Below are 12,962 nucleotides of genomic sequence, written 5' to 3'. Positions count from 1 at the left end.
GCACACCCTCTGGTGATGCTCGATTATCGCCCTCGGAATTCCAACCAGGTCCTTGGGCTCCCACACAAACACATCCTTATTTGTGCGCAAGAAGCTGACCAACACCTCCTCTTGATCTAGAGGGAGGCCAGCGCCTATGGTGAAGGTGGTGCTTGATACCCCGTCCTCGTCGACCAGCACCTGCTTTGTCTCGGCCCGGTCTTGAGAGAACAACTACTTCTTTGCTGGCGCAGCCCCCAGAGCCTCCGGGGCTCCTTCCTCACTCGTTCACATGGCCGCCGCAGCCCTAAAGGCAAGCTTGAGGGCCAACAACGCTTCCTTTGTGTCCCCCGCCACAGTGAGGACGCCGTTGCTTCCCGACATCTTCATGAGATTGTAGGAAGGGTGAGTTGGTGCCATGAACTTGGCCAAGGCCGGGTACCCAAGGATGGTGTTGTACGAGAGGCTGATGCGGGCGATGTCAAAGTCGATTAGCTTGGTGCGGTAGTTGTCGCGGGTGCCAAAGGTGACGGGAAGGCGGATCTGCCCCAGGGGCAGGTGGAGCCGTCGATGACTCCGGAAAGTGGCTTGGTGGAGCGAAGCCGGCCATGGGGCACATGAAGCAAGCCGAATGCTTCCACAGAGAGCACATTGAAGCCGGTCCACCGTCGATAAGGGTCTTGGTGACTGCTACGTTGTAGATGGTGCGGGTGCAGAGCATCGGGAGCGCGCCGACTCCCGCGGTTGTCGCGGGGTGGTCCCTCGAGTCGAAGGTGAGGTCGGCCTTAGGCGCTGCCCAGCCCGGAAGAGTTCCCTGCTGTACGTGAGCGGCACCCACCTGGCGGAAGAACTGCTTGACATGGCGGCCCGAGGGCGGCGCCTGCGAACCACCAAGGAGGGCTGCGACGGCGTGTGGCGCCGGTGCCGCGAAGCATGCGATGAAGAGGTCGCGCAACTCCTTCCAGGAGGCTACAGAAGATCGTGGCAAGTTGAGCAGCCAGGCGCACGGCGCGCCTGCGAGGGCCATGGGAAACCAGTTGGCCATGACCTTGCCGTCGCCGGCGGCTGCCAACACGGCTTCCTCGTACGCTCGGAGAAAACCTGTCGGGTCCGCCGCGCCGTTGTATCGGGGCGGCAGCACCGGCCTGAACTTGGGTGGCCACTCCACCCGCTGTAGGGTGGGGGTGAAAGCCCGGAGGCCCTCGGCTCCTCCGTAAGCGCGCGCCGGGCTGGTTGGTGGAGCAGCGTCAGCCATGGGAGCCGAACAGCGGAACGCAGCTGGCAGAGAGGCAGATCTTCGACGCACCCCTACCCGGCGCGCCAAATGTCAGATTTCGGGCTCCGCAGACCCTTGAGAGGTTCGAACTCTGGGGTGCATGCGAAGAACTCAACCTCCCAGTCTGCCTAGTCGCCAATCTCTCAGCCTAGCTCGATGAACACGAAGGAAACGAGACACAGCAGTTTACCCAGGTTCGGGCCACTTTACGGTGCAAAACCCTACTCATGCTTTGTGGTGGATTGGCCTCGAGGGGCTGAGGATGAACTAGTACAGTCGGGGAACAACCTCAGGAGGTGTGTTCTTGAGCTGGCGGGGAGAGGATGATCTCTCGTGTTCGGATCCCCTGAATGGTGGTGGCTAGGCCCTATTTATAGTGGCCTTGGTCCTCTTCCCAAAATGAAGGCGGGAAGGGTTCCCAGAATGGCGAAATTTGAAGGGAGACAACTAGTACATGCTATCCTGACAAAAGTAGTCTCCGCCTGCAAAAAGCCTCTGGTCGTGACGCCGCGGTGGGCTCGACGATGACTTCCGTCCTGCCGTCGTGGTGGTCTTGGTCTTGTTGCACCAGAATGGAAATCGTTGGCTGATTCCTCGGGACTTCGCGTCTGCGCTTGCCTCCTTAGCACCAAAGAGGAAACTAGTACACTGCGCCCGCTGGCGCCCGCCTAGCCTTGGTCGTCATGGCTCACGTCATCCGAACCTCATGAGGTGAGGCCTGCATAGAGATCTCCGCTTCTCGGGAGCCAGCCTTAGGAGGCCGCTCCTCGTGGAGGTCTTGGTGTCGTCCGCCTCTGATACGTCTCCAACGTATCTATAATTTTTGATTGCTCCATGCTATATTATCTACTGTTTTGGACATTATTGGGCTTTATTATCCACTTTTATATTATTTTTGGGACTAACCTATTAACCAAAGGCCCAGCCTAGAATTGTTTTTTTTTGCATGTTTTAGGGTTTCGAAGAAAAGGAATATCAAACAGAGTCCAAACGGAATAAAACCTTCGGGAACGTGATTTTCTCAACAAACAAGACGAGACTTGGACCCTACGTCAAGACACAAAAGAGGAGGCCACGAGGTAGGGGGGCGCGCCCTCCACCCTCGTGGGCCCCCTGTTGCTCCACCGACGTACTCCTTCCTCCTATATATACCTACGTACCCCCAAATGATCAGATACGGAGCCAAAACCCTAATTTCACCGCCATAACTTTTTGTATCCATGAGATCCCATCTTGGGGCCTGTTCTGGAGCTCCACCGGAGGGGGCATCGATCACGGAGGGCTTCTACATCAACACCATAGCCCCTCCGATGAAGTGTGAGTAGTTTACCTCAGACCTACGGGTCCATAGTTATTAGCTAGATGGCTTCTTCTTTCTTTTTGGATCTCAATACAATGTTCTCCCCTCTCTTGTGGAGATCTATTCGATGTAATATTCTTTTTGCGGTGTGTTTGTTGAGAACGATGAATTGTGGGTTTATGATCAAGTCTATCTATGAATAATATTTGAATCTTCTCTGAATTCTTTTATGTATGATTGGTTATCTTTGCAAGTCTCTTCGAATTATCAGTTTGGTTTGGCCTACTAGATTGATCTTTCTTGCAATGGGAGAAGTGCTTAGCTTTGGGTTCAATCTTGCGGTGTCCTTTTCCGGTGACAGTAGGGGCAGCAAGGCACGTATTATATTGTTGACATCAAGGATATAACAAGATGGGGGTTTTCTTCATATTGCATGAGTCTATCCCTCTACATCATGTCATCTTGCTTAAGGCGTTACTTTGTTTTTAACTTAATACTCTAGATGCATGCTGGATAGCGGTCGATGAGTGGAGTAATAGTAGTAGATGCAGGCAGGAGTCGGTCTACTTGTCTCGGACGTGATGCCTATATACATGATCATACCTAGATATTCTCATAACTATGCTCAATTCTATCAATTGCTCAACAGTAATTTGTTCACCCACCGTAGAATACCTATGCTCTCGAGAGAAGCCACTAGTGAAACTATGGCCCCCGGGTCTATCTTTATCATATTAATCTCCTACTACTTAGTTATTTTCTTTGCTTTTTTACTTTGCCTTTATTTTACTTTGCATCTTTATCACAAAAATACCAAAAATATTATCTTATCATATCTATTAGATCTCACTCTCGTAAGTGGCCGTGTAGGGGTTGACAACCCCTATTCGCGTTGGTTGCGAGGATTTATTTGTTTTGTGCAGGTACGAGGGACTCGCGCGTAGCCTCCTACTGGATTGATATTTTGGTTCTCAAAAACTGAGGAAAATACTTACGCTAATTTGCTGCATCATCCCTTCCTCTTCGGAGAAAACCAACGCGGTGCTCAAGAGGTAGCAGCCTCACGAGACTGGCCCCTCGTGAGGGTCTTGAGTTGTCGATGCTGAAGGTGGGCCGTACCAGGCCGTCGATGAAGCCACGCCGTGGGCCACATGTAGGCAAGTCTGGGTACCCCCATTCCTAGAACGCCTACAGTTACCGATTCTACAGCAGGGCCAAGCTTAAAGAACCAACCCGCAACGCAGATCCAAATTATATCTTGAATGTCAAAAGCGTTTTTATTGAAAACAACCCGAAAGGATCTATGAAACACAAACAAATTGCTATAGCTGACGTGGTTGTACCTACCAGTCGTTACTGATTCTAAAGCAAGGCCAAGCTTAAAGAACCAACCCGCAACGCAGTTCCAAATTATATCTTGAATGTCAAAAGCATTTTTATTGGAAAAAACGAAGGGATCTATGAAACACAAACAAATAGCTAATTTGCGAATAAAATTTTAAAACTAAAATATTTTTGAAAATCAGGATTTTTTTAAACAGGAACATTTTTTGAAATTTCAAGACAGAATTTGAAAATGCAAACATATTTTGAAAAATGTGAAAACAAGAACATTTTTTGAAATTTACGAACACAAATTTGAAACTGCACAATTTCAAAACTCCTGAAAAAAATGAAAACATGCACATTTTTGAAATTTCGCACAATTTTTGGAAACGGGAACATGCTTTGAACTGCCCGAACATTTTTTAAAATTTGTGAACACAAATTTGAAACTGAACAATTTCGAAACTCCTGAAAAAATGAAAACATGCACATTTTTGAAATTTTCGCACAATTTTTGGAAACGGGAACATGCTTTGAACTGCCCGAACATTTTTTAAAATTTGTGAACACAAATTTGAAACCGAACAATTTCGAAACTCCTGAAAGAATGAAAATGTGCACAACTTTGAAATTTGTGAATACTTTTTTAAAATGGGAACATGATTTGAATCGCCCGAACATTTTCTGAAATTTGCGAATAAAAATTTGAAACTCAAAAATGAAAACGTGCACATTTTTTGAATTTTTTCTGAACAATTTTTAAAAATGCTAACATTTTTTAAAATTTCTAAGCATTTTATAATTCATGAACAAAATTTTAAAAAACGAACACCTTTTAAATTTCAAGCAAATTTTAAAACATGAATATATTTTAATTTTTTGGACAAATTTTGAAAACGAGAACATATTTCTTAAACCGAACATTTTTTAGTTTTGGAACACATTTTTTAAAAGACAAACACTTTTCCGAAAATATGCGAACAATTTGTGAAATTCTGAACTTTTATGAAATTTTTGAACAAAAATTTGAAAACAGGAACATTTTCTGAAAAACAACAAAATCTGAAATTGTCACCTTTTAGAAAATTCTGAAACATTCATTGAAAATAGAAAACAAATTCAAAAAGAAAAGTACAAGAAGAAAGAAAGAAAAGACAGGAAAAGGAAAAGAGAAATAATGAAAAAGGAAGGAACATTAAAAATTAAAAACGAGAAAGAAATATAAAAAGGAAAAATTGGTTCAGGAACCTTCTGGAAGGTTCCCAAAATCGGAAAAAACCGGCTACAAACATTCATAGAAGTCCCAAAACCGGTATAGTTTCAAAAATTGTTCCTGTTAAAATTTATTCACACATACAAAAAAATTCATGTTTTCAAAAATTTGTTCGCTTTCTCAAATTTTGTTTATGAGTTTAAAAAAACGTTCCTCTTTTAAAAAATGTTATTATTTTAGAAATCTGTTCACGTTTAAAATCTTTTTTAGAATTTAAAACCTTGTTCACAGATTCAATAAAATTCCGTCTTTTTTAAAAAAATTGAGTTTTCAAAAATTTCTTCACGGATTTGAAAAGTGTTAGCATTTCTGAAAATATTCCTTTTTTGAAAAATGTTCATGTTCGAAATTTTAAAAGTTTCATATTTGCCGCTGTCTTTAGTTCTTATAGTCTCGCGATAGTATGGTGTCAAGATCGATTAGCTCCTTTGGCTAGAAACGCTCGCACAGGTGCGCGAGATCCTGAGGTCGAACCCTGCCGGCCCAGTCGCGCTTGCCCTTGTGCGTCTCGTCTCTGTTTGACAAAAACTGGTAGCCAGTGGTACAGTAAACAAGTGGAGTGAACGACCACAGGCCCAAATCCTCTAAGGCCCATATAACCCGGCCAGCCATCTATCTCTATCGCGCCTTCCCCACCGGCATCGACCTGTCTGCCCTCATTTCGGTTTCCCCCATTCCCCTTCGCACCCCCGCGGCGGCGGAGCCTTCCCGGGCGCTCACCGGACACGCGCAGTAATCTCTCCCTCCCTCCCTCTCCCTGCACCCCCTCCTCGTCTCAGCATCCTCGCGAGCAATATTCGTATGTGCATGTTTGCTCGGCCGCTTGCGCGGTCTTTCCTCCGCAAACCCTAGAAGTCGTCGGCGTGCGTGTAGATCCGCGCGGGCTTCGGAAACGTTTGCCCAGCGCTTAAATGCTTCTCTCCAGCCACGTCACCGTGCCAATCTTGAGCTTCCTCTGACCTGAGATGACCGTCGAAATCTGGTGTTTGACGGCGCCTTGGTGCCTTTGGCGTCAAAACTGCTGTCTTTGGCATGCTACCCTTGTGAATGTAGACACCATGCTTTATGCCAACCCGTGAGTCGTTTAGTCCAATCCAATGGCGTAGTTATATCTTCAGATAGATTGTGTCGAGAATGGTGATATGTGTATGCTGACAAATTGCATCTCCTATGTTTGTTGAATAACATTTCGCTGTCGCATATGTGAACTGTTGGTGGGATGTTTGTAGCTTTCAGACTTATCTGATGAACTGCGCAGAATATGTCAAGGTGGATTCAGTGTTGGATTTTGCAAATTTTGATTTTGGATTTATTATATTACATGCCTTGTCACACACTACATGGTTGTGCTAGAGGACTGCTTTCGTTGTGATTGCATTAACCCAATGATATGTTCATTGGACTTTGTCTTTTGTGGGTGGTAAGGTTGAGGAAGTCCAAAATAGCAGATTTTACAGGTTTTCTTATCCAAAATTTCTGGTGCCAGTAAACATGATTTTTTGATAAACCATCCTTGCTGATAAATCCGCTAGTTTTTCTTATTTGTTTCTATCCATCTCCATGTCCTGGACATTTCCTGTACTTATCTATAATATTGAATTATTGATTACAGACAACACTATGAGGAGGTACAGCCCCCCACACCGTAGTCCCCCGAGGAGGGGATATGGTGGCAGCCCCGCGCATCGTAGTCCCCCAAGGAGGGGATATGGTGGCAGCCCCCCGCACCGCAGCCCCCCAAGGAGGGGATATGGTGGCAGAGGAAGAAGCCCCCCTAGGAGGGGTGGATATGGAGGACGAAAGGAGCAGGGTTCTGGAAGTCTCTTGGTCCGCAACATCCCATTAAGCGCCAGGTGCATAGGCTTTGACATGGATGCCACTTGTTTTCTTTTTCCTCACTTAACAAACAATACTTCATTTTACAATTTCTTGACTTGTTTAACGTGGTTATCTCAACCCTGGCAGAGCGGAGGATCTCCGTGTTCCTTTTGAAAGGTTTGGTCCTGTTAGGGATGTTTACCTTCCAAAGGATTATTACAGCGGGTAAGTTTTAGTAAGTCAAATTGGTTAGCAGTTGCCAAACTATTTTATTTTGGCTCTTTTGTTATTAACCATGGGAAATGTACCAAGTTTGAACCCATGCAACATAAACTTTGAAACTTTTCTATAAGTTACTGTTGTAACACGAGAGGGAATGGATTCAGTCTTGGTTTTGGTCAATCTTGTTGGTTCCCTCAGGACCACCACACACATATATATACCACAACACTAGGGTTACATAAGCAGTACTGGGCCTGGGCCACCATGGGCCTCCCATATGTACCAACACTCCCCCTCAAGATGATCATGGGTGAACACCCATGACCATCTTGCAACAACTACATAACTCAAACTACGACGACTCTAATGAACATAAAACTTAACCAACTACGATACATGAGAGCCATTGCCCTCTCCATCATCTTCTCACCACCTCCAACTTGTGATGGCCAACTGAGCACCATGCACCTCCTCAACAACCCCGGCTGCCTCACCACACAGGTTCCGTAGAACCATCCACACTCGCCTCAATGCCCTCAGCCCGTCTTCTCCACAGGCACGACGGCCTCTTCGGCCACTGACCTCTTCCGTCTTCTCCACAGGCACGACGGCCTCTCCGGGCAACTCCTGCCCCAGCCATCTTTGCCTCAGGCACGACGGCCTCTCCCCTGGTCAGGCCTCAACCATTCTCACCTCAGGCACGACAGCCTCTCTCCCGGACACTTCCTCATCACCAACCACACTCAAGCCACAACCTCATCATCTCCATCATCACCACATCTCCCTCTCCCCCCCTAAAAGAAAATCCATCTGGCTGCCATCAGTAGCAACATCTCTCTCCTTGGTCCTTGCAGCGGACCAAGCAATCTCTCCCCCTCTGCTCCTTGCAGCAAGCACGGAGCAGCAACAACACCACAGCCAGCGCAGCATCTCATCCTTCTCCCCCATCTCATCCTTCTCCCGCTCAGCAGCACCAGCAGCTGCGACCAACTCCTCTTCCAAACAGCAGCAGCAACTAGCACACAGGAGCCACAAGCAGCTGCCCTTCTCTTTCTCCTCTGCCTCCTCTCCGTCTCATGCAGCAGCAGCACACAACCTTCCTTCTTACTCTTTTGTCAGCAGCAACAGCAGAACACAGCAGCCGCCAGGACCACAGCGCCCAGCAGGAGCTTCTCTCCTCTGCAGCCGTGCACCTCCTCTTCCTCACGCGCCGCTGCACCTGGCCGCACCCACAGCAGCTGCAGATGCAGCCACAACAGCAGCAGCAACAGAGTCAGCCTCCTTCTCCTCTTCCTCCTTGGCTGCTCCTCCTCTGTTGCCTTCTTGCCGCGCACAGCCTCACCTCCTCCTCTGCACCAGCAGTTCAACTCCTCTTTTTTTTTTTTACTTCCAGCAGCAGGCAGCACCAGGATAGCAGCAGCACTTGGCGCGCGCGCAGGCGCACCTCAGCTCCTCTTCTTCCTTTTCTTTCCCTCTTCTGCCCGCAAGCAGCCTCTCCACGCCTCACTTGCCACGCGCGCAGCCGCTTGCCAGCGCCACGCCGCCTGTCCCGCGACCCACAGCTGTGGCCAGCGCGCGCGCCGCGCATCCCAGCGCCTTCTCGCAGCGCCGCCCAGAGCACGAGCACGAGCTCGAACTCCAAGCCCCAGATCCGCACCTCCCGGCCTTTTGCACACGCCCACCGTGCCGAGCTCGCCAGATCCAGCCCGCACACACGCTCCTCGCGCCCGCGCCTTGCTCACGCGTGCAGCTCGCCGCCGCCACCCGCGCACAGCTCCCAGCCAGCCGCCGCCGCGAATCCGCGCCGAGAGCAGCTCCTGGACACCGCGCCCAGATGCCGCCTCCGCTTCTGCCGGCCACCGCCGACCGCGCAGCTCCGCCCGGATCCGCCTCCTTCCTTCACGTCCCCGCCGCCTCCTTCCCCAGCAGCCGTGGGCTTTGCCCACAGCCACCTCAGGAGACGGCGAGGGGAGCGGCTACAACCTAGCTCTTATACCATGTTGTAACACGAGAGGGAATGGATTCAGTCTTGGTTTTGGTCAATCTTGTTGGTTCCCTCAGGACCACCACACACATATATATACCACAACACTAGGGTTACATAAGCAGTACTGGGCCTGGGCCACCATGGGCCTCCCATATGTACCAACAGTTACATTACACCATATGCATAAGATATGTTTCATTAAGGTAACTTGCGAACATTTCCCAGCTTACGAGCGGTGTCGACCTCTGCAACCACCTTTGTGCATTTAAGCTACATGAAAATGGTCTACTCTTTTTTGGTCTGCTGATGTACATCACTGGTTTATTCCTGTCACTAGAGTACTTGATGTCAATTTGGAAATATTCAGTGTACTTTCTCCTACCCATTCATGGTTGCCATGTATGATTTTTTTCTGAAATGATTCCCAGGGTTGTATTGGTTTGAAGTAAATACAAGCCCTTGATTTCTTGAAGAATGCTTTTTTAATATTCCTGCAATTCATTTGCTTGGCAAGATAGAGTCTTGTCCGAATCAAGACATTCTTCTACGAAGACAAAGATTTGATTGATTGAGAAAATTAATTCACGAAGAGAAGATAAAAGACTTGTACTGTGTGTGGTCCATGAGAAGATAAAATGGGGCGAAGTTGATTTCAAGTACTATCATGACTTTTCACATTGGGGAAGTGAAGCAAATGCTTCTATGAAGATGCTCTTTACGAGAACCGCCGTACTTAGTTGTTATACAAGAAACCTGGATACTAGAGCCTGGACATGCTGCTGCTTTTTGCAGCACTTGCTTCCCTTTTGACGGAAATGTTAGTAAGTTGTTGACTGTGCTTCGCCAAGAGTGCACAGATAATTTTTTGACTGCCATGGTAACATAACATGCACACACTATATATGAGTACTTCATACACTCGACATTCTTATTAATTTGATGTTTCATCCTTTTTCTCTGCCCTACTTTGTTTAATGAAATCGACATGTACAGGGAGCCCCGAGGGTTTGCGTTTGTGGAGTTTGTTGACCCTTATGATGCCTCTGAGGCCCAATACCACATGAATCGCCAGGTATTTTTTGGCCGGGAGATAACTGTTGTGCTTGCTGCTGAGTCACGGAAAAGGCCAGAGGATATGCGCACTAGAACTAGAGTCAGGTATATATTCCCATTTTTGTGTGAAGATTTGCTTCGTCTTCTCTCGTGCTCAGTTGAAATGACTGTTGCAGGGGGTACTCTGGAGGTCATGAAGGGCGCCGTTCCTCTCATTATGGTAATGCCAAATTTGCATATATAGAATTATGGAGTCTGGAATCTTGTACATGCTTTTGAACGGACAAGTGTTGAGAATTGCTGGTCGTTCTGGTTTAAGTTTATCTCGGTTTGGATCTTGTTAGTAGATAGAACCATAAACACCAAATACCTATTTTTATCCAATGCTCACTATGGGTAATTCCCCTCTTGCAGCAAAAAATGCATTAGTTTTCCTGTTGTAGCTGATATTGGAGACTAATTGATTCTCTTACTTTCCTTTCTTTGTGTGTAACCAATGAACATAGCATGGCATTCCTTACCTATTTGCGCATTTCAATTGTGGTAAACTAGCACAATTGAGTGCCTTCTGAAGAGACATCAGTTGCATATAGGCTTAATCTGATTCAGCGGAGTCCCTATATGATAATTAACATATGTGAACACCCATCCACTAGTGAACTTTTGGATTAACCGCTGCTCCTGTGCTGTTAATGTCTGAAGTGAAGATCGTATAAGACCCATCATATACAAGTTGTTTACATATAGGCTCCTGTGCTGTTAATGTCTGAAGTGAAGATTGTATAAGACCCATCACATACAACTTGTTTGCATATAGGCTCCTGTCCTGTTAATGTCTGAAGTGAAGATTGTATAAGACCCATCACGTACGAGTTGTTTATATTTCAGATTTTTGAAGGTGTGAAACCTGTAATTGTTGCGAACTTTTTATGCTGCAGCATTTCAAAATCATTGCAAATTTTGCTTGGCACAGTATCAACTTACTAATAGCTTCTCATATTTGGTACAGGGAGGTCTCGTTCCCGTTCACGCTCAGCCTCTCCCCGCCCTCGTGGCGGTGGCCGTGCTCGGTCAAGGTAGGGCAATAATGATTTTTCAGCAGTTCTGCTTGGCATCCAACATTCGTAAAGTTTTGATATTTGATTCTTTTCTATTGTTCAATGTTGTGTTTGGGCAAAAAAAGGTCATACTCTCCTGCTCCAAGACGGCGAGATGACTACTCTGCTTCCCCACGGGGAAGGGAGTCTCATCGCACGAAATCTCCTGTGCGTCATCCAAAAGAACATGAGGAGGATAAAAGGAGATCCTACTCTCCCCCTGGTAGAGATGGTGACCAACGTGATGCTGATAATGGGTATGAGAAGTAAGTTGTGTTTGATTGATAACTACACACGTCTGCCTTCATTGCATTTGCATTAGAGAATTGTAGAGCTAAGCACCAGCATCAAATTCTTGCTGTTTATACCTGTAACCTTGTTCGTCCATCAAAGTATTAGCTTGCCATTGTACTACATCTGTCTGGGTTTATTAGGCCCCCTAGTATTTTGAGCCAAACTTTGACCATTCACATGACTAATAAAATATAGAATATATGCTACAAAAAGTACACTGTTGGATTTGTATTTGAAAGAGCTTTCCTAAGGTATAATTTTTATGACATATAGTTTACATTTTATTGGTTAAGTTTGTTGGCCAAACTTTAGCTCAAAATGAGAGGGGGCCTAATAAACCCGGATGGAGGTAGTAAATCTTATATGAGGAATCAGATTGAAAATAACAATCATCAGCCTGGCATCGAAAGTTTTAAGCCGTCTCTTTCTAGCGCTGTTGTTTTTGCAACCCAATTTGTTTTGTTAACATGCTCGTTATGTGTACTGGAAGTTAAGTCTGTCTGTTCTAGTGAAGAAAATCAAGAAACGAATGGCTGCAGTTCTTAGGGCATTCCTTCTCCTCGTTAATCCAGACTCCTTTGCTGCATACCACAATATATGTATTTCGACAGTGCTTCTGTTAGATGCATATACTTGTCATAAAATTCCCTGTATATTAATCAATGGTTCATGTCTACAGGAGGTCGCCACCGGCCGACAGTGATGGATCCCCTTCACGCCCAAGGGTGGCCAGGCCATCCTCAGGATCGCCCCCTGGATCCCGCTCCAGGTCCCCCGACGCTTCTCCCGCCCGCAGCGACTGAGAAATTGGTTACATTCTCTGCGGTCGCCGCATCTCCATCTAGCTACTTCCGCTCCATTGGTTCGAGTAAAACCTTTCGAGGTGTGTTGTATTGCTTGTTAGCGGTCACAGACGTTATGTTCCCGCTTGTTGCTGTTGAATCTTAAGGCCTGTAGCGTGGCGTGTCAGTCATATCTATGTACCATGTGTGTGGATTGTCAGGGACCCATTTTCCATGTACTTTGTTTGGGAAAAAGCTTGTGAGTTGATCCAGCACTGATGAGTGAAGCGATCGGGCCAGTGGCTGGATGAACGGCTCTGCAGCAGCTGCAGCGCACCCTCCCTTTAATCATGGAGGCCATTGCTTGGGCACCAGGTGCCATCACTTTACTTACTCTTGAGGTGGTGATGCTAGGCAAGGAGACGTGGTGTGGCAGCAAGCGCATGCATGCGACCTATGGATCACTTCGGGTGTGCGGCTGCCTTTGTGGTTCCCAGCTTTTATCTGGGACTTTGACAAACCAAAAAAACTTTCGGCTGGGCAGTTTGAGGGAAA

At 46.9% G+C, this 12,962-nt stretch overlaps 1 protein-coding gene across 3 annotated transcripts; it reads left to right on the top strand.

The window, feature by feature from the left end:
• Positions 1–5,783: 5,783 nt before the first annotated feature.
• Positions 5,784–12,682, top strand: LOC119299797 (serine/arginine-rich SC35-like splicing factor SCL30). 3 transcript variants are annotated; one of them, XM_037576941.1, is made up of 8 exons: positions 5,784–5,886; positions 6,767–7,007; positions 7,120–7,197; positions 10,175–10,339; positions 10,411–10,454; positions 11,244–11,310; positions 11,418–11,588; positions 12,305–12,682. In XM_037576941.1, the coding sequence occupies exons 2-8, from the start codon at positions 6,775–6,777 to the stop codon at positions 12,426–12,428; spliced, it is 882 nt and encodes a 293-aa protein (XP_037432838.1). In that variant the 5' UTR covers positions 5,784–5,886; positions 6,767–6,774; the 3' UTR covers positions 12,429–12,682. The 3 variants fall into 3 exon arrangements, with proteins under 3 accessions (XP_037432838.1, XP_037432837.1, XP_037432839.1); XM_037576940.1 differs by having other exon boundaries at positions 11,418–11,597; XM_037576942.1 differs by lacking the exons at positions 5,784–5,886; positions 6,767–7,007; positions 7,120–7,197 and adding an exon at positions 9,649–9,998 and having other exon boundaries at positions 11,418–11,597.
• Positions 12,683–12,962: the final 280 nt, after the last annotated feature.

This window comes from Triticum dicoccoides, chromosome 5A (assembly GCF_002162155.2).
Source record: "Triticum dicoccoides isolate Atlit2015 ecotype Zavitan chromosome 5A, WEW_v2.0, whole genome shotgun sequence".
Taxonomy (NCBI): Eukaryota; Viridiplantae; Streptophyta; class Magnoliopsida; order Poales; family Poaceae; genus Triticum; species Triticum dicoccoides.
Note: the sequence above shows the minus strand (reverse complement) of the source record. Positions and strands in the feature narration are given on the sequence as shown.